This window comes from Acipenser ruthenus, chromosome 6 (assembly GCF_902713425.1).
Source record: "Acipenser ruthenus chromosome 6, fAciRut3.2 maternal haplotype, whole genome shotgun sequence".
NCBI lineage: Eukaryota > Metazoa > Chordata > Actinopteri > Acipenseriformes > Acipenseridae > Acipenser > Acipenser ruthenus.
In genome coordinates this window covers 1,547,925-1,568,734 of record NC_081194.1, presented here as the reverse complement: position 1 = coordinate 1,568,734, position 20,810 = coordinate 1,547,925, and the positions used below count along the sequence as shown (strand labels likewise).

General features: G+C 43.3%; 1 protein-coding gene across 4 annotated transcripts; it reads left to right on the top strand.

Moving 5' to 3' along the window:
• The first annotated feature begins 7,874 nt into the window (after window positions 1–7,874).
• On the top strand, window positions 7,875–20,606 carry LOC117410654 (prolyl endopeptidase-like). Of its 4 annotated transcripts, none has more exons than XM_059024816.1 (14): window positions 7,880–8,583; window positions 10,327–10,455; window positions 10,849–10,915; window positions 12,477–12,689; window positions 13,081–13,207; window positions 14,619–14,835; window positions 15,353–15,541; window positions 16,010–16,216; window positions 16,784–16,959; window positions 17,432–17,648; window positions 18,299–18,448; window positions 18,704–18,812; window positions 20,105–20,193; window positions 20,291–20,606. In XM_059024816.1, exons 1-14 carry the CDS (start codon window positions 8,392–8,394, stop codon window positions 20,363–20,365), a joined length of 2,157 nt encoding a protein of 718 aa, XP_058880799.1. In that variant the 5' UTR covers window positions 7,880–8,391; the 3' UTR covers window positions 20,366–20,606. The 4 variants fall into 4 exon arrangements, 3 of the variants coding, with proteins under 3 accessions (XP_058880800.1, XP_058880799.1, XP_058880798.1); XM_059024815.1 differs by having other exon boundaries at window positions 18,704–18,830; XR_009328821.1 differs by lacking the exon at window positions 18,704–18,812 and having other exon boundaries at window positions 7,878–8,583.
• Window positions 20,607–20,810: the final 204 nt, after the last annotated feature.

Genomic DNA, 20,810 nt, shown 5'->3' with positions numbered 1-20,810 from the left:
ATATATATATATATATACACACACACACACACACACACCCATTGTAGTCAAAAGTTTACATACCCCAATGGAAATGTTTGCTTTTGTGGATGAGGAAAAAAAAAAGTTAAAAGTTGTTTGCAAAACAATTTTAAAAAATGCTAATTAAAAAGTATTCATACCCTTTCATGCTATGATAGTATTGTCTACAAGGTGCTAGAAACTTCAACATGATAATGCAGAACCTAATTCTAGAAAATGCTGGATTGTAGGTGAACATTCTTCCTAGTATAAAAGGGTTAGGCATAGGATGATTGCTGTCATTACCAATAAGTCAATATGGGAATAAGTAAAGCGCTATCTGAAGACCTTAGGCAGAAAATTATTAATTGTCATAAAGCTGGAGAAGGATACAAGAAGATTTCCAAGCATTTGAGTATCCCAATTTCAACTATTGTTTCAACTACTGTCTCAACGCTCCCTCAGTCTGGAAGAAAGAAAGGTTCTTTCACCAAGAACAAGTAGAAGAATTGTGAGGAAGGTTAATAACAATCTGAGATTGACTGCCAAAGATATTCAAAGTGAATTGGCTGCAAGTGGTAATTGTAGACATCTATTTCTTGTAACCTTTTTTTCATACACAAAAGCGAAACTTTTGCTACAAAAGATTTTTCCTATAATTATTTTTGTTTGGAGAAATTTCTAGAAATTATAAATTTCTATTGGAGTATGTAAACTTTTGACTACAACTGTGTGATTATATATATATATATATATATATATATATATATATATATATATATATATAGCACAGCAGGGAGGGGGTTAAAATCCTCTCTGCCAAACACACGTGCAAATGTGTGTTATTGTTAATTTAATTGTTAATTATCACCTGCACCAGGTACGTATTGTAAATTAAAGCCAGGTGCAGAGTTTAAAAGGAAAACTGTCGTAGGCTGCTGAGTAGAAGGAAACAGAAGAGGTGTTTTCTGTTTCTGAGCAGTCACGATTGCGAGTACTGTGTGTTTTTCTTGTTTTATGCCAGCTAAACGGCTTAGCCGTCCTGGGAGCTAGTCAGGGACCTGTGTAGTTAGCGCTCCGAAGGAGCTAGCTGTTTATTTCTGTTTATTTTGTATTATTAAACGTGCGCGTAAGCGCTTAAACCTCCATTTCTGTGCCAGGTCAGTCTTTCAAAAGGGGCAGATGAACAGCTGTGAGTGTGCCTGTGTTTTTATATATGTGTGTATATATATATATATATATATATATATATATATATATATATATTATTGAATTATTGAACAAAGGATTTAGACAAGGTTAGCAGTGAACAGTAGATTCAACACAAAATAAAAAAAAACCACAAAAATAGCAAATGCTCTTATAGGAGAGTGGATTTCACTCCCAATGTCCAGGTTTATTTGCACATCTATAATACCAGCTTTCAGTTTGTAATAACAGGTAATATGGTGGTGCAAGCTCTCGAAGTGTACGCTAACTGACAATAATCATATTGCAAGCTTGTAGCCTCGCGATGAATCTTTTTACAGCCAGGTATCTTATTGTCTGTGTTATTTTCCCATTGTTGGATAAAAAATAGCAAAGCTGCTCTAACATGTACTCTTGCCGCATTCATTCTAGGTCACCTCTCTATTTGTGAATACGCTTCATTTTAAGTGGCCACCAATTACACATTAAGTGCTACAGAAGGACAAAAGAATACCTACTGCACTCCCATGTAAACATAAGGTAAACACTGTGCTTAAAGCTGCAATATCCCACAATCTACTTTACACTAAAATGTAATTCCTTTGTGTTTCTGCACCATTCTACATTTCAGCTCTCTGTGAAAGCCCTTCCACAGTGCAGACAGGCTGTACTGACCATACACACCATTCCACAACGCAGACAGGCTGCACTGACCATACACACCATTCCACAACGCAGAGAGGCTGCACTGACCATACACACCATTCCACAACGCAGAGAGGCTGCACTGACCATACACACCATTCCACAACGCAGAGAGGCTGCACTGACCATACACACCATTCCACAACGCAGAGAGGCTGCACTGACCATACACACCATTTTCATACGGTTATGTCTCTCTTCCACAACACCATTATCTCTTACGATCCCATCTGTAATTTTTGTTTTTTATGTGTGAATGTAGTGGGGAACTCATTCCATGTGCAACCTAGAGCTGGATCCCAAGTAGAATACAGAATTTGCATTTTCATTTTTAGAATCTTTTTTTTTTTATCAGCTATTGCATAACAAGTATTTTTTATTATTTTTCATTCAGCACTGGATAAAGAGCTCTGAAGAGTTGCCCACACACTCTGATCACAGGAATCTGTCAGTCAAGGACACAGAGCACCAGCCTATTGGGTATTTAATGAAGACTGCACTTGCTTTAATGCCACAGTGCATTCTTCCTAATGATACATCTTCACCTCAGACCTCTGAGTACTCATGCATCTGATAAACTCTCTCTCTCTCTCTCGAGTCTTTCCACTCATCTCCTGTGCAGTGCTGCCAGCTAGTGGCACAGAGACTCTGATTGGGAGGATCTGCACACTGCTTCCACATGGACACAGGAAAGGGTGTGAGGTGCAATCCTGAGCTCCTGGGGGCGGTGCTGCTATAAATACACATACTACAGTTTCATTCTCATGTGAAGCAACAGAAAGATCACCATTACCTAGAAAACAAACAGCGCAGCAAAACCTACTCACCTGGGGCAACAAAATTAAAACTTCAGGAGTTCGTACGCGCTTTCAGCCTAAATACAGTGCACCTGTTCTCCGCCGACACACCATTGCTTATATACTGTATGACAAGCTTGGGTGGTTACCATTAATGCCCCACTGGTATTGCTTTGTTTATTAAGTTATTAAGTTATTTTAAAAGGTCCTGGTACAAGTACCATGTGCACCGAGAATGACTAATGCAGAATAATGTCTCATAGCTAATGTAGTGCATCTGCGTGTGTGAATGCAGCTGGCTTCATTGCATTGTGTTGTTGGGAACCGCTTCTAAATGAGACCAAGGTCAAAATGGGTGCTGGTAAAATAAATATACTGCTTAACTACACTTTCTAAGCAAGTGGACCCTCAGCCACTCATCACACTGTACCAGTATCTAAACGTACCCAGAAACACCTTGCACACAGAGAGATGCACACAAGGCATGTAGATAGAAATATATCACTTATAGACATTCCCGGTGTTGTCGAAGCTGGTGAGAACCTCATCCACTTTTAAAGGTCCAAGGTTATCGCTGGAAAAAATACATTTTTATATATATATATATATATATATATATATATATACACACAGATGAACCCGCTTTATATCATGATTGACATGCAGGCATAATTCATGATATAAAGCGGGTTTCACGTTTGCCTATGACAGCACATTATGAGTGCGAGCAAAAAAGAAAGAACACTAACAGTGAATTAAAGAGCAGTGTTTTAATACTGTGTGTTTAGTCGTTCTTTACATTTAAACACATGCATATAGTTTACTACAGGACAAATACGTTTTGTATCATTAACTGGATCAAAATAGTTTGTGTCCTTATCTAAAAAAGGAATGAATTGTCGAATGATGAGAGCTATCAATTAGGCATTGCAATTGAAAAATTTGGTGACGTTGGTGTTTTGTAATGAACTGTATCCCGTTAAGACCGCCCACATAGCATTTGACAGGCTGCAAAAAATGTCAGTTTATCAGCCGAGATGATTATCGGTTGTTAGTTGCGTTGGAAATTAATTCTATCCTGTGGTTACTTAGTAAAGCCCGGCCACGCTGCATTTGACAGGCTGCACAAAACGTGACAATAAGCGGGTTTGTGAGATGATATTAAGAGAGGTAATTTCTCAATGAACCTATGGTGCATGGCAAGTGGCTTTTGAAAAATTGTGATAATAAACAGGGCAAGATATCAAATGAGGTGATATAAAAAATGGGTTCATCTGTATATATATACACATATATACATATACATATATATATACATACATATATATATTATTACAGCTCACAGGCTGGGTGTGCTTCTGCTGCCTGCCACAAGGGGGAGTTAAGATGGCAATGTGCCCATTCTACACAGGCAATGTGCCAAGTCTGACCTGGCAGAGAAGAGGATGCATACATCCTGTAGTGTATGGATGATTTGGATAGATTACATATACTGTATAACCCTAACCCTAAAATTAAGCTAACATTTTTATTTTTGCAATGTGTCCTCCTTATTGCATGCTCCTTGTATCTGGCTTTTATTTGAACCTGATTTCATTCTCAAACTTATCTGTGTTTGATTCTGTGTCCAGTTCTGTATCCTACCATTTACAAACCTGTTCACTGTTTTTTTTTTTTTTTTTTTTTTTAATTGTAATTAGTTAATAAATATTAACACACCGACTGTCAATAAATCACCCCGGTGGAAAAACACAATATAGAGTTGAAGAACTTCCGCTATTTAGACTACTAAAGTTGATCCTCATGATGTCAAATAAGAGCCCTTTTTGGCCATCCCAGGGATAATATCTCAATCTTTGATTGGCTCAAGGTTCTGCCTGATTGATAACAGCAGAGTTGCTAATGTACAGTGGTGTGCACATTTATTAGAACACCTCACCATTTGTCATTTATATCCTTTATATACCTACCTCTGGGTGTGAGTATTTCAAGTTTTTGGTCAGTAATCAGTGATATAGAAACAACAGGCACTTGTGTGAAAACGTTAGACCACTTTGTGCTTTATTTAGCCACCTTAAACATCTTCTAAAAAGTCTCACGCATTTTACATTTGTGGTTCTTACTGTTTTAAATGAACTGCATGTGTAGCCTATTAAAGTCATCAATTAAATTAGACAATCACTCATTTGATTTTCAGTGAGAGTGGTTTGATTTCATATGCACAACAATCCAAACAACAGAAGCAATGGGGTGTTCTAATAAATTTGCACACTGCTGCCTGTGCACTTGTATCTCTGTACACTGCTGCATGTGCACTTGTATCTCTGTACACTGCTGCCTGTGCACTTGTATCTCTGTACACTGCTGCCTGTGCACTTGTATCTCTGTACACTGCTGCCTGTGCACTTGTATCTCTGTACACTGCTGCCTGTGCACTTGTATCTCTGTACACTGCTGCCTGTGCACTTGTATCTCTGTACACTGCTGCCTGTGCACTTGTATCTCTGTACACTGCTGCATGTGCACTTGTATCTCTGTACACTGCTGCCTGTGCACTTGTATCTCTGTACACTGCTGCCTGTGCACTTGTATCTCTGTACACTGCTGCCTGTGCACTTGTATCTCTGTACACTGCTGCCTGTGCACTTGTATCTCTGTACACTGCTGCCTGTGCAGTTGTATCTCTGTACACTGCTGCCTGTGCACTTGTATCTCTGTACACTGCTGCATGTGCACTTGTATCTCTGTACACTGCTGCATGTGCACTTGTATCTCTGTACACTGCTGCCTGTGCACTAGTATCTCTGTACACTGCTGCAATGCTGGTATTGCTCAAACCGCTCTGCAGCGGGAATCTAATTCCATTCCTGCAGCAATACAGCTTGTAATACTGAGACTTACCTTAAAAAGGCACTGTACTGTGGAAATGAAGCACTTGTGTATTGGACCCACTGACCTGCTCCTCCTCCTCCTTCTCCTCCTCCCCCTCCTCCTCTCTGTCCAGCTCCTTCACTCTGGTTCTCGTGAAGAGGTTGAAGGAGGAGAATCTGCGCACGGATATCTGCTGCATACTGTCACTGTCCGGCTGCCTCTGCTTTAACACCTGAGACAGCAAAGCACAGCAGGGTCACAAACACTGACAGACAGCACGGAAATGGGAAGCATTCTGAACAGGAGCACAGCAATTTAACCCTAACCCTCTGCTTTAACACCTGAGACAGCAAAGCACAGCAGGGTCACAAACACTGACAGACAGCACGGAAATGGGAAGCATTCTGAACAGGAGCACAGAAATTTAACCCTAACACTCTGCTTTAACACCTGAGACAGCAAAGCACAGCAGGGTCACAAACACTGACAGACAGCACGGAAATGGGAAGCATTCTGAACAGCAGCACAGCAAATTCATATAAAGTACAGACAGACACAAAGGGTCTAGTGTATCAAGGTCTCTGCACTGAAATGAAATTTGCACCATTTTTTTGCACAAGTAAAATAAAGCTATTACATTTTACAGAATCAGTAACAAATGTTTAACTTAAGGATTGTATACTACTATTTACTAGTTATGGAGCATTAATCAGGCTCCTCATTCAAAATGCACTGTTAGTGTCAGTCTGTAATAACAGAGCATGCTGATGTATAACCTCCCACAGCTGCAAGTAGCTGTAGTGTAGATGCCTATTTGACTGACCCAGCTAAACACCAATATAGATGTGCCCCTAGTGACAGGTATAGTTTAAATGAAAGAAAGTTTGTGAAACTACTGTTAAAACATCCCTAGATATTTAAACAAACTGGAGTGTTAACAAGCGCTGCCCTCTCCATACAATGCAATGGAACAAACATATACATGTAGTGCAATGTGTCTGCGGGACACTGCACTAATACATTACCTCCCGTCTAACCAAAAAAAAAAAAAAAAACACATCCTTCCATCGAATTTCCAGCAGAGGTCCTCCTCCTACTCCGATTGCATTCCCGGTCTTTGGGTGGAGCGAGTAAAAGGTCACCGGATAAAACCCATCCTCACAGGACTGTGGCAGTCTCGTCTCAAACTACTACCCCGGCACAGCATCCGCTGGTATTACTTCCATTCAAGTAAATATAACAACGAATTGTAATTAAATAAATAATTAATTAAAATAAAATAAACGATATGTACATACTACAAACACATACGTGACGATAGACCACAAACCAACAATGTCGTTTTAATATCCCAATGCTTTCTGCCGGTGTCGCCTTTTTTGTTGTTTTTTTTATAATGAACGAACACGACAGGTGCGCTGTAGCCTGCTCTAATGCCGGACACCTGCTAGCCCATTTGCAAAGGTCCTGACAATGCACAGCTGTTGCTCAGCTTACCCTACTTTATACTTTATTATAGCAGACCTCCAAATGTTTTGTTTAAATATTGGACATTTCTCGAGAGACAAGTTACGTTTAGCTTCCAGTGCAAAGAAGTTTGAAGGTGAATGTCGTTTTTTCTATCCCTAGCAACGTCACTTTCTGTACAGCACTTTACGGCACTTTTTTTTACACAGAGAATTGTGAGGGTCAGGAACCAACTTCCCCAGTAATGTTTTGAAGCTGACACCCTGGGATCCTTCAAGAAGCTGCTTGATGAGATTCTGGGATCAATAAGCTACTAACAACCAAACGAGCACGATGGACTGAATGGCCTCCTCTCGTTTGTAAACTTTCTTATGTTCTAACCTTTAATTACTCAATACAAGAAATAAGCACCCACACAAATCACCGTCAGACTAAGTGCTTTACTATAATTCCCTGCAGTTTATATTGTGTGAGATGAACGCGCACATGAAGCACCCATTGCCTGTGGCAGGGACTCCATCGCGCTTTGGCGGCCTCGGGTTTGCACTCCGTGGCATGTGTGTTGTTGTGGGGACACCTGTCATTGTTTGTCAACATGTCTGAACTGACAGACCTGGCTCTAAAAGCCGGTCCACCTGTTGTTGTCGGGTTCCGCCAGTGCACTATGCAGTACTTGAGTGGTGTGGTGTGCCCTGCCTGCTTATTTAAATAATAGCTTTATTTTAGATTCCACGTTTTCTCTAATAAAATGTAAAAAGCTGCATAGGTATTTTCCTGTCCGCCAGCACTGTAGTACAACTAGTCGTAGTACAGCTGCATCAAGCATGGGTTACTTCCGTACACTTCCTGTTACTCGGGTAATCAGGGGAAAGCGGTAGATCACAGACGTGGTTCATCTCCAGGATTGGGCAGAATTAAATTCGACTCTGGTGGTGATTAGTTTAGCCTGGTCTACGCCATCTGAAAGCGGCAGGGATTTTATTAATTTTTTTAATCGAAACAGATTTGGATTGCGTGAAGCGAGGCGGCATGCTAGCTGTGTGTAACGCGTTTAGACTAGCTAAGTCCTGACAGCACCTGAGTGCTTTTCTCTGATTTCATTATACGTGCCTTTTAAACCGTTTTAAAAACTGTAGATGAAGTTTATAATTAACACTGCAGTATGTTTTGGTGTTTTTTATGATTTGTATTGCCACCGAGATTTACAAAGTAGCCCCTATTTATGATAAATGACCAGATTTTGTCATTTCTTAATGTAGTTATGCACTGGCTGAATTTCTAAATTCTACTGGTGCAATGTTCCTTTCGTGAAAACTGAAAGGAAAGCCGTCCCGCTACAACCAAGAGTAACACTGCTGTTGCGATGTCGCTGTTGTTAACTGCTCTGAGGTACGCTTTGAGAAGTGACACTTACCACCAGGCGAGTTACCACACTAAGGTAACTGCAGCTGTTTGTAAGGCAGGAAAAGCGCAAATTCACAAAGGAAACTTCGGTCCAAAATATACAATATCTGACATTCCACGACAATGCGTTGCAGCAAAGCACTTTAGTCAGGTAAGTAATAATCACTATTACAACACTTTACAAATAACGCATAGGATTTAGAAGAAAAAAAACAGTATACAGGGTGTTAAAAACTGTATTATTCTTATTATTATCATTGTTATTATTTGGAATGTACCATCAAAACTGCTATGTAGGGATAGTGGCATAGTGCATATTCAACGGAAAGACTAATTTGATTTCTCCACAGAAAATAGATCGCTTCATTGGTACCCTAAAATTGGCACTAAAATTAGACCGGTCGGGCGCCATATAAGCATTTTCATAACAAATCGATTCCTAAAGATTCCTTAAGTTAATTCTTAAGTCAAGGTTCTGCCCATAGAAAAAAGTACCAGACAGGTGTTCCGCCTCAACTACACCAGTGGCTAACAGCACCACATTGCATTCAGTGGAGAGCCAGTCATACAGTCACACCTACTAGAGGGCAAGGCTTCATCAGGGCCATGCACAATACTGCAGTCACCCCCACTAGAGGGCAAGGCTTCATCAGGGCCATGCACAATACTGCAGTCACCCCTACTAGAGAGCAAGGCTTCATCAGGGCCATGCACAATACTGCAGCCACCCCTACTAGAGGGCAAGGCTTCATCAGGGCCATGTATAATACTGCAGTCACCCCTACTAGAGGGCAAGGCTTCATCAGGGCCATGCACAATACTGCAGCCACCCCCACTAGAGGGAAAGGCTTCATCAGGGCCATGCACAATACTGCAGCCACCCCTACTAGAGGGTAAGGCTTCATCAGGGCCATGCACAATACTGCAGCCACCCATACTAGAGGGCAAGGCTTCATCAGGGCCATGCACAATACTGCAGCCACTCCCACTAGAGGGCAAGGCTTCATCAGGGCCATGCACAATACTGCAGCCACCCCCACTAGAGGGCAAGGCTTCATCAGGGCCATGCTCAAAACTGCAGCCACCCCTACTAGAGGGCAAGGCTTCATCAGGGCCATGCACAATACTGCAGCCACCCCTACTAGAGGGCAAGGCTTCATCAGGGCCATGCACAATACTGCAGCCACCCCCACTAGAGGGCAAGGCTTCATCAGGGCCATGCACAATACTGCAGTCACCCCTACTAGAGGGCAAGGCTTCATCAGGGCCATGCACAATACTGCAGTCACCCCTACTACAGGGCAAGGCTTCATCAGAGCCATGCACAATACTGCAGTCACCCCTACTAGAGGGCAAGGCTTCATCAGGGCCATGCACAATACTGCAGCCACCCCCACTAGAGGGCAAGGCTTTATCAGGGCCATGCACAATACTGCAGCCACCCCTACTAGAGGGCAAGGCTTCATCAGGGCCATGCACAATACTGCAGCCACCCCCACTAGAGGGCAAGGCTTCATCAGGGCCATGCATAATACTGCAGTCACCCCTACTGGAGGGCAAGGCTTCATCAGGGCCATGCACAATACTGCAGCCACCCCTACTAGAGGGCAAGGCTTCATCAGGGCCATGCACAATACTGCAGCCACCCCCACTAGAGGGCAAGGCTTCATCAGGGCCATGCATAATACTGCAGTCACCCCTACTGGAGGGCAAGGCTTCATCAGGGCCATGCACAATACTGCAGTCACCCCTACTAGAGGGCAAGGCTTCATCAGGGCCATGCACAATACTGCAGCCACCCCCACTAGAGGGCAAGGCTTCATCAGGGCCATGCACAATACCCTCAAACACAGGTGCCTTTACTTTTGTTTTGTGTTTTCTTTATTTTTATCAGGGTATCCCGCATTCTGTTCCAGATGATTTTAAATCCCAGTTGCAGAAGTACAGAACTCTGGAGGCAATCTTTAGAAAGAAACTGAGAACAGCCCATGCAGAGTTTGCAGACGCTGCAGAAGGCCCAGTGGTGAGTAAGTGCAGGATGGGCAGGAAGCCACTTGGGCCACAGTGCACTTCTGCTGTGGGGGGGGAAAGCAGCTCGGATCTGAATTAAAGGATTCCACTGGCATTACTGGGAATAATGACATTTGTCACATGAAGGATGAAATGGCATTAATAATAAAAACAAACTAATTTCCGCACTATACTCTGTACACCATCGTTTGGTGGTGACTGGCGAGTACTGCTTTGTAAAATAATAGCAGAATTACTATTCCATAGCCAGGTGTCTCACTGACAATCCCAATTTCAAAGGGAAACCTTAACACATTAAAGGAGGAGTGCCACAGTACAGAAATTGTTTTTGATATGTTTGGTAGAAGTCAGTTTCCATTTGGTCAACTCTTTGCTATGCTTGCAGGTGCATGGAAGAAACCATGTATACTTCGAAGAGGGTGGCTGCATTTGTCGGAGGAGCCTAGCTAACGGTAACTTGCTGTAGTTTCATGTATGTGTCTAGTTGAATTGAGCTGCATATTTTTTTACTCTACATACATGGGTGAAAGTTTTCCATCTGTAGACGGAATTCTGTCAGAATGGCCATGTCCATTCCTATGGCTCGTGTAGCAATGCAAAGAATATCGGGGGAAGACTAAAATGTTTTCGCACTTGCTTGATTTTTGTGACCTTTCACCTGTTGAACTGTAACTTGATTGAGACCATAGGCAGCAGCAGTGTCAATTTAAAGGCAATTACCTGAAATTGTAGAGTAATGAAAACATGTTTGCTTATATTCTCCCCGTCGTTCTGCGCACTTGTTAAAGATATAACATTATGTACACGATCCGAAGCAAGTGCAAAACTTGCCCCAATATGTAAAGTAAAAAATAGAAATATTTTAAAACTAGCAAGAAATTACTTGGTTGCAATAGCACAGAATTATTGTTTGAAGTTATTTTATTATGGGCAAACTTAGCCCTCTAACTCAATGGAATATATTTAGAAGCAAGCACACAAGCAAAAACACAATTTCTTAGAAGAAAAAACTCCTTCCAGCAGCTGTATATTGTTAAATATATACTTTGCTTGGCGTCTTACAACTTGTTAATAGTAAACAAAAAACTAAAAATGAATACATTTGCCTCTCTGTGCTCAGCAGTTAGTCCTTCAGTTTGCCCCCCACTTTTTAACAGACACCTATGATTGAGATACAAAATTCTTGGACTGTTGCTTCTCACATTGATGAAGCAGTGACTTGTTGTATTGCTTTTAGAATGAAACACTCACCTATAGATACCAAAACTGACTCTGTGTCACTGAATAAGAAAGGTTACTGGTCCAGAGCTTGCAAAGGGAGTATCATTTATGTTTAGTTTTGTTATTATACAGTTAAATAAACTGTAATGCAAAAGCTGTATTTTTACAGTTGGTTGTTATCAACATTAAAAATGATGTCAAATGCTAAATTAGGTCTTTGAAAATTGTCAAAGTGGTCCTTAAATATTTGATGAGTAACATTTCAAAAACTGTTTGTTTGTTAACAAGTTTCATGTGTGATTTATCAGGTTGATCCATCTGGTAAAATAAGTTGTATTTTCTGAATTACTTTTTCAGTCAGGTTCAAATCTGCTTCTAAAAGTGGTCTAAAATGGCTTGGAATGCATTGGAGAGCATGTTCAACCCCAGAGCTTCGGGGGGCCTAGGCGGGCCCCTGGCCAAAAGATTGGTTTTGCTTCAGGTGTTTCAGACAGGCCATTTACACCCATGTACATAAGAACATGAGAAACATGTGAGCACGAGAAGAGGCCATGCTGCAGTGCAGGGCATTTCTAACCTAAGTGTGTTGAGAACAGTGGGATTTACAGGGTTCAGAGGTGGAAATAAGACTTCTATTGCATAGCAGCTTCCCCTATTCCAGGTTTTACATTGAGCTTGATTAGCCAGTGTATAGGTAACACTCAGATGTGTCTTTTTAAACTCATAGTAACACCAGGAATAGATTAAGTGGTTCCTCCTCACCAGACTGTGTCCTGACCCTTACTGTCCCAGGTCAGGGAGAGCCCCAGGTCCTGCTGTCCCTGGGAGACGTGGCCTGGCCGGACCCCGAGGGGGCCTCGTTCCAGCGTGTCAGACTCTCCCCGCAGGAGAAGCACTTGGCAGCCACAGTGAGGAGCGGCCGGTCCGAGGAGGCCAGCTGCGCTGTGGTGAGGCTGGGGAGCACTCCTGCTGTGACTCACATTCAGACTGCAGTGTTCAGCTTTGGTAAGGATGCTCAGTCAAACCCTAATTACGATACCATTAAAATATTGCAGAAGACCCATGCATTATGGCAGGATGGGTGGCTTTTATTTTAGTATCTCTAGGCTTTGGTAACTTTGCATTGGAAATTGTGTGTAAAGGGGGTTGTTGAAAAACAGGAGTCAAGCAAGAAAGTTATTATTATTGTTATTGTTATTTTCAAACATGTAAGTGACGTTTTACCACTCGCACACATTCACCTGGAACTGGCTCAGTGTGCTGCGCTTCATTGTGCCAGGAAAAGTAAATATGACACAAACCAATCACTTTGTCAAAAGAAAAATACATCAGAACGACCGCACAACTTTACAAAAACTGGTAGTACTGTGTTTTTAATTGTCTTCTTTTTCTACAGAGTGGGCCACAGACAACATTTTATTTTACACAAGCCAGAAAAACCTCCGGAGCTTTCAGGTTTACTCTTTAGTCTTTGGAGAGGAGCAGCCGCAGAGAACCCTAGTGTGTGAAGAACAGGACCCGAGGTAAAGCCCTGCATTGAACCCCAGCTGAGTCCTAACAGACCCTAGTGTGTGAAGAGCAGGACCGAGGTAAAGCCCTGCATTGAACCCCAGCTGAGTCCTAACAGACCCTAGTGTGTGAAGAGCAGGACCGAGGTAAAGCCCTGCATTGAACCCCAGCTGAGTCCTAACAGACCCTAGTGTGTGAAGAACAGGACCCGAGGTAAAGCCCTGCATTGAACCCCAGCTGAGTCCTAACAGACCCTAGTGTGTGAGAGCAGGACCCGAGGTAAAGCCCTGCATTGAACCCCAGCTGAGTCCTAACAGACCCTAGTGTGTGAGAGCAGGACCCGAGGTAAAGCCCTGCATTGAACCCCAGCTGAGTCCTAACAGACCCTAGTGTGTGAGAGCAGGACCCGAGGTAAAGCCCTGCATTGAACCCCAGCTGAGTCCTAACCGACCCTAGTGTGTGAAGAACAGGACCCGAGGTAAAGCCCTGCATTGAACCCCAGCTGAGTCCTAACAGACCCTAGTGTGTGAAGAGCAGGACCGAGGTAAAGCCCTGCATTGAACCCCAGCTGAGTCCTAACAGACCCTAGTGTGTGAAGAACAGGACCCGAGGTAAAGCCCTGCATTGAACCCCAGCTGAGTCCTAACAGACCCTAGTGCAGGGGTGGGCAATCCTGGTCCTGGAGGGCCGGTGTCCCTCCTGGCTTTTGTTACTACTGTGCCCTAAATTACTTAATTGAACCAATTATTGCAGATTATTGGTCTAATTAAGTCATTTAAGGCACAGTTGGAACAAAAGCCAGGAGGGACATCGGCCCTCCAGGACCAGGATTGCCCACCCCTGCCCTAGTGTGTGAAGAGCAGGACCGAGGTAAAGCCCTGCATTGAACCCCAGCTGAGTCCTAACAGACCCTAGTGTGTGAAGAGCAGGACCGAGGTAAAGCCCTGCATTGAACCCCAGCTGAGTCCTAACAGACCCTAGTGTGTGAAGAGCAGGACCGAGGTAAAGCCCTGCATTGAACCCCAGCTGAGTCCTAACAGACCCTAGTGTGTGAAGAGCAGGACCGAGGTAAAGCCCTGCATTGAACCCCAGCTGAGTCCTAACAGACCCTAGTGTGTGAAGAGCAGGACCGAGGTAAAGCCCTGCATTGAACCCCAGCTGAGTCCTAACAGACCCTAGTGTGTGAGAGCAGGACCCGAGGTAAAGCCTATCTGCTTGGATAACTCCAGGCAGTGCAGTTAGATGAAGCAAAAGGAGTTGGCATCCGATCATTGGTAACACATTTCGGAGAGGTACTTCTGTACAATAGGTGGAATTAGATGAGTCAGTGCATGATTGTCTGGGTGTTAATTACTGCGCCTCTCTTGTAATGACGTCCTGTGCGTCACATTCACTTGCTGATTGTTTCCCCCTGTGTGTTTGCAGGTTCTTTGTGGAGGTGATGAGTTCCAAGGACAAGAGGTTCCTCACCATTAACTGCAACAGCAAGAGCTGCTCAGAGGTGCACCTGATTGAGTGCAGGAGCCCTCTCCTCCCCCCTGTGCTGGTACAGCCTCGCACTGCAGGGCTGATCTATCATGTAGAGCACAGCGAGGGCCAGCTGTACATCCTCACCAACGCGGGGCCAGCACATGAGTACCAGGTGAGCAGCCCTCCCTAGACTCCATGCATGTGTCTTAGTGTGCGCCCCACCCTCTTGAAAGAGTGTCTCAACGCCTAGAGAGCACAGTGCTAACAGGGCGTCCCTGTGACAAGGTAGACGATGGTCAGGAAGGTACAAGTACTGGACTCACACAAACAAATTGTCTATTTCAGCACAACATTAATAAGAACAGTCTTCAGGCTCTTTTGAAAGGGAAGACACAGCTTTCATTGGTACAGGATAACCACACATACTGTACAGTACCAGCACTGCTCCTGCAGCCTACACTGTCTGACTTTCTATAGCCTTTTTTTTTTTATTATTTGCATCGATTGATTGGCATATTGGTCATCCAGTTGTAAGGGATCTCCTCCAAGCGGTTTAATAATACTGATGTGAGCGTAAGACACATACTGGCCTCTTGGCTACAGAGCTTGCAGTAGATGGTTAAGCCCGATTGCTTGAAGATACAGTCGCTCTGACACTTGGGTTTGGATGTCCTCTCTCCTCCTGTCAGCTGATGAGAGCCCCCCTGTCCTCCCCATCACTGAAGCACTGGCAGCTGCTGTACAGACCGGCTGTGAACACCAGAGTGATTGACATGGAGCTGTTTGAAAAGCACTGCGTGATGGCCATGAGGGGCCGCACACAACTGTATCTAGACATCATCCCCCTTGATGAGCCGGCACAGGTCTCCACTGTCAAGGTAGGGGTCTGCAGACACTGCCACAGAGCAGGCTGGGCAGCACTGACTGGGGTCTGTGCTTTACATGACGGATCCAATGAGATACAGTAGTGAATAACAGAAATTTCAACAGGATTAAAAAAGATGTAAATCTGCCAGTGTTGGGGAGGGGTATTTACCCTACCAAGGACCTTGTACCAAGGTACCAATTATGTGTATCCACCCGTAAGTAACATAAACTTGCACATACCATAATATAATATCCGGGCTGTAGAGATGAGATTACTGAACACAAGTTTGTTTTATACTAGCGATGCAGGTGTTTGTCTCCTTACAGTAAAAGTGTGCTCTTTCCCTTTTCAAAGTCAGTGCTAATTCTACTCTCAGTCTGCCTGCTGTGCTGTGCTGTCAATCGGAGCCTTTGTCACCCTCTGTATGTGTGTGCACTGTTTCTATTCATTCATTGCTGATGCCAGTCTCTCTTCTCAGCTGCCACAGTGGGCTTGTGCTCTAGAACCTGGGTTGAACTCACAGCTCAGCAGCAACACCTTCCACTTCCTGCTGTCCTCTCCTGCCCAGCCTCCGAGAGCTTTCTTCTATTCACTGCATGAAAATCACCTCTACCAGCAACAAGAGGAGCAGGCAGTGGCATGCAGAACTGACTACCAGACCTCACGCATAGAGGCACAAAGCATGGTATTCTATTCACATGCATTGATATCTCCAGACATGTAGCAAACATGCTTCTGTAAAGTAGTTTTGGTGTTCTGTTTTTAGGAACTTTAAAACACTCAATCAGATCAAAACTATAAGAAACTAAGATAAAGGAACTAGCCAGAATGTTTGACTTGGCAGGGGTGGAAATAAGACTCCCATTGCATAGCAGTTTGAGCCATTCCTGGTTTTACTATGAGTTTAAAAGAACACACCTGAGCTTCTTACTTTTACACTGTGGCTGATCTAGCTCGTAGTAAAACCTGGAATGGGTGAAACTGCTATTCAATAGGAGTTTTATTTTCCATCCCTGCTTTGTTTCTTGCAGTTTTACCTTGTTTTAGGAAGTGGCTGTCATTTGTAAATGTCCCAATTGGAATTAAAAGGGCTTTCCTACTGTAATAGCAAGAGTTGCAAATACTGTATTGGTTAAACGCACTATATGAACAGAATAGCTGCAAGCTACAGTAGTCTGAAGCCTGCAGTTCCAGCAAGCTCCCACGCTGCTCTTCAGGAGTGCTAGTTTAGGGGTCGCTGCTCATTTCCTAGGACGGCACTGCGGTCCCGATGACTGTGATTCACAGACGTACCGTGGAGGAGCTGTGCCAGAGCCCTCTCCTGGTTCATGTGTATGGAGCATACGGAGTGGACCTGAACATGGCCTTCAAACCAGAGAGCAGGGTGCTGCTGGACGAGGGCTGGACATTAGCCTACTGTCACGTCAGGTAGCACTAGTTCATTCATTGATATCAAGCTAATCCTGACCCTGCTAGAAATCTTTTACTAAACAGCTCCTTTAACAAACACATGTGCCAAGAAGAGGCTGCCACATTTTAAATGTGTAAACAGTCTCAGCTGTTTAGTTTACTACTAAGAATCGTTTAGAAAAAGCCATTAACTATGAACTAACATGAGCATCTGAACAGCATGTGGGGAAAAAAACTCTTTGGTCAAGCTTTTGTTCCACCTTATTTGTTACTAGAGGGCACTGGTTACTACGAAATGTGGAGTACTGTTTAATCCCTGGTCTTTAGGTAATGTCTTTTTGAATTACTTTTGCTTGAGAAGTCTCAGCCCACTGTTTAGTTTACTGTAGGTATTTGTTTTAATGTAATAAAGGCAGCATGGTATAGGCCCGGAATATCAGAGTTCCCTTGGTCACTGTGTTCTCTATTTGCTTCTCTTTGTGTTGTGTAGAGGTGGAGGAGAGCTGGGCCTGGGCTGGCATGCTCAGGGGCGCCTGACCCAGAAGCACAGGGGCCTGGAGGACTTGCAGGCCTGTGTGCTGCGTCTCTTCGAGCTGGGGGTCTCCCGGCCAGGGCTGAGTGCACTCACAGGCAGCAGTGCTGGAGGAGTCCTGGCCGGAGCACTGTGTAACCGCTCCCCAGAGCTGCTCCGCGCGCTCATCTTACAAGTCAGTACATTCCACCAGCTTCCTATCACATTAACCCTAAGCAGGGGCCACTCCACCACGCTAACAGCAGTTTTCCCATGCATAGTTTACCATGGATTGTAATTTTTTTACATAAAAATAATGATTTGCGTTACCAAATTTAAAGTGTAAAAAACAAGCAGGCAAAGAACCAAAAGATCTTTGACACAAGGGTTCTGATAGTGTAAGAAAATGGATTTTAAAATCTTAGCACTCCTTTAAGAGCAGAGATAAATAGACCCCAAACCGTATCTGTAGCAGTGTTAGAGCCAGTGTGTGTGTGTGCTGTGCTGATCTCTGTATCTCTGCCCAGGCCCCCTTCCTGGATGTTCTTGGGAGCCTGTGTGTGTGTGTTCTGCTGATCTCTGTATCTCTGCCCAGGCACCCTTCCTGGATGTTCTTGGTAGTCTGTGTGTTTGTGCTCTGCTGATCTCTGTATCTCTGCCCAGGCACCCTTCCTGGATGTTCTTGGGAGCCTGTGTGTGTGTGTGCTGTGCTGATCTCTGTATCTCTGCCTGGATGTTCTCAGGAGCCTGTGTGTGTGTGCTCTGTATCTCTGCCCAGGCCCCCTTCCTGGATGTACTCGGGAGCCTGTGTGTTTGTGCTCTGCTGATCTCTGTATCTCTGCCCAGGCCCCCTTCCTGGATGTTCTCGGGGCGATGCAGGACCCGTCCCTGCCCCTGACTGTGGAGGAGCAGGAGGAGTGGGGCGATCCACTAACTAACCAAGAGCACCGCGAGAGTATAGAGAGCTACTGCCCCTCTCACAACATCCGGGCACAGGTACTGTAAACACACTCTCTGCAGATTGCTCTAGGCTGCTGCAGGGGAGAAAATTACACATGGTCCAAAACTATGGCATGGTATGGTTGCACAGAAACGTATAACGCATGCAATATGTAGTACACACTTTTGATACTAGGCTTTCAGTTAGCAGGTGCTTCTGGATCCAAATTGGCACGTATTACTGATTTCTCGAAAGTACTGACTGTGTTCATGGAGCCTCACTAAGAACGCTGCACTCCTGTTTTCTTTCAGAGATACCCCTCCATGTTAATCACAGCCTATGAGGGAGATCAGAGAGTGCCGTTGCCGGGGCTGTTGAAATACATTAGCAGGCTGAGGGCAGCAGCAGCTATGCACGCTAGTGAGTACAATAAAATAGGTAAGGGCAACATCATGCACTCACTAACCATTGAGACTGCAGCACTAACTAGAGATGACAGGCAATCTGCCAGTCACAAAAAGAAGCTAATTAACAAACAGGAGGTCATGTTCCCATCCAAGTTTACCAAATACTTTTTATTAAAGGGGTGTTGTGTTACTTCCTTTTATTCAACCAAAACTTCAAAACACTCAATCAAATAAAGTTAAACTTATAAGAAACTTATCAGTGTATTGATGAAGGCACTGGCCCGAAATGTTAGTCTACTTAGTTTTACCTACGTTTTATTAAAACTGTGCCTTCTACACCATTCTGTGTAAGATGTGACCATTACTCTTAATGCTTACTTTGTTTTATTTATATTAATGCTTACTTTATTTTATTTATATATATATATATATATATATATATATATATATATATATATATATATATATATATATATATAATACATGGATGAAGGCTATATTTGCATCCTGAGTCATTAAAAAAAAGACATAAAACCACAGAAGTGACGTCAAAATGGCATATTTGACTCGTGTGCACCCCGAGATCACTTTCAAACACAAAATGTCTTGTTTTCAATCACTCGACAACACCCACAATTCGTGGTTTTTAGGCACTTTTAGCAAATCTGCCTCTGTGAAGATTTACAATCATGCTCCACCGATGGGAGCACCAACCAAGCGAGTGAGACAAATAATCTTCTACTCTGACAGCAACTAAGAAAAAAAAAAAAAGCATCTTTTCCTTAAAAATGTTATTTTTGCAGTTCATTATCTACCCAGCTTAATTCACCATTCCTGAATTATCAAAAAGAAAATTATATTTGAGATTCTGTAATAGTGACTTAATTTACGTTATTATTATTCATTAAATTCAGTTCCAATTTGAACCTTAACACCTGTTTGTTGTCTTTTTTATTACAGATATTCATATCCATGTATTTATAAAAAATAATAGATGGGCTTCAGTGAGTTCAAGGAAAATAATTTCATCTCAGGTTTCTGTGACTTTATAAACTACTCAACCCAACGGTCTTGTAGTTTATGACATCACATAAACCCTCTCTCTCTCTCTCTCTCTCTCTCTCTCTCTCTCTCTCTCTCTCTCTCTCTCTCTTCTTTCTCTCTCTCTCTCTCTCTCTCTCTCTCTCTCTCTCTCTCTCTCTCTCTCTCTCTCTCTCTCTCTCTCTCTCTCTCTCTCTCTCTAGAATGGTGAAAGCTGAGTGTGTTCCTGATTACCATTCTTACACATTCTGTTTCTTGTTCCAGACAAGGATCCTGTGCCCAGCTTCATTTTAGATGTTCAGCCAGGGAGTGATCATTTTGGCCCAACAGATTTGGAAGAATCCCTTTGTCAGGCAAGCACAATTCACGTATGATACCCAGACTTCAAGAGCAGGGTTGTACCTCTTAGGCTTATGATTTATCTATCATTTGTTTTTCTTTATTTGTTAGACCGCCAGGCAGTTTGCATTCCTGTACAAAGAACTCGGGATTGATGTGAAGCACCCTAAAAGGAAGAGGAGATAGATTTGTACTTCAGTGAAACCCGGTGGCTGAGGAGGTTTACTTGGGGGATATTCTGAACAAATTGCCCCACACACAGGAACTGAAGATAGAACTGCCAGCAATAGCAGAAGACGACAGATGAAAATAAGATAACATTTGAGATTTAAGGTTGCAGATACTGTGTATTTTGGTGTCTTGTTTTTTGTTTTGTTTTTACACGTATGTTTCCAATAAAAAAAAACAATCACCCCGTGGCAATTAACAGCCTGAGCAGTTCTTGTACAGGATCCCCAGCACACTGAAGTTTCTCTGAGATGGCTCACCTCGTGGATGGACTCCCCTGTGTGGTACTCCAGCACCAACCCCTCTCCCCTGTCTGTCCTGATGGCAGCCAGGCTCACTGTCTTCATGCTGGTTGTCCCAATTCATTGCTTGTTATGTTGTTTTTTATATATTTATATGGTTT

Excerpts from the sequence above, each read along its gene's own strand:
- LOC117410654 (XM_059024815.1), top strand. The coding sequence starts at position 8,392 with ATGTCGCTGTTGTTAACTGCTCTGAGGTACGCTTTGAGAAGTGACACT. Across the intron at positions 8,584-10,326 it reads CAGCAAAGCACTTTAGTCAG|GGTATCCCGCATTCTGTTCC; the intron begins GTAAGTAATAAT and ends TATTTTTATCAG. Across the intron at positions 16,960-17,431 it reads TTAGCCTACTGTCACGTCAG|AGGTGGAGGAGAGCTGGGCC; the intron begins GTAGCACTAGTT and ends TGTGTTGTGTAG.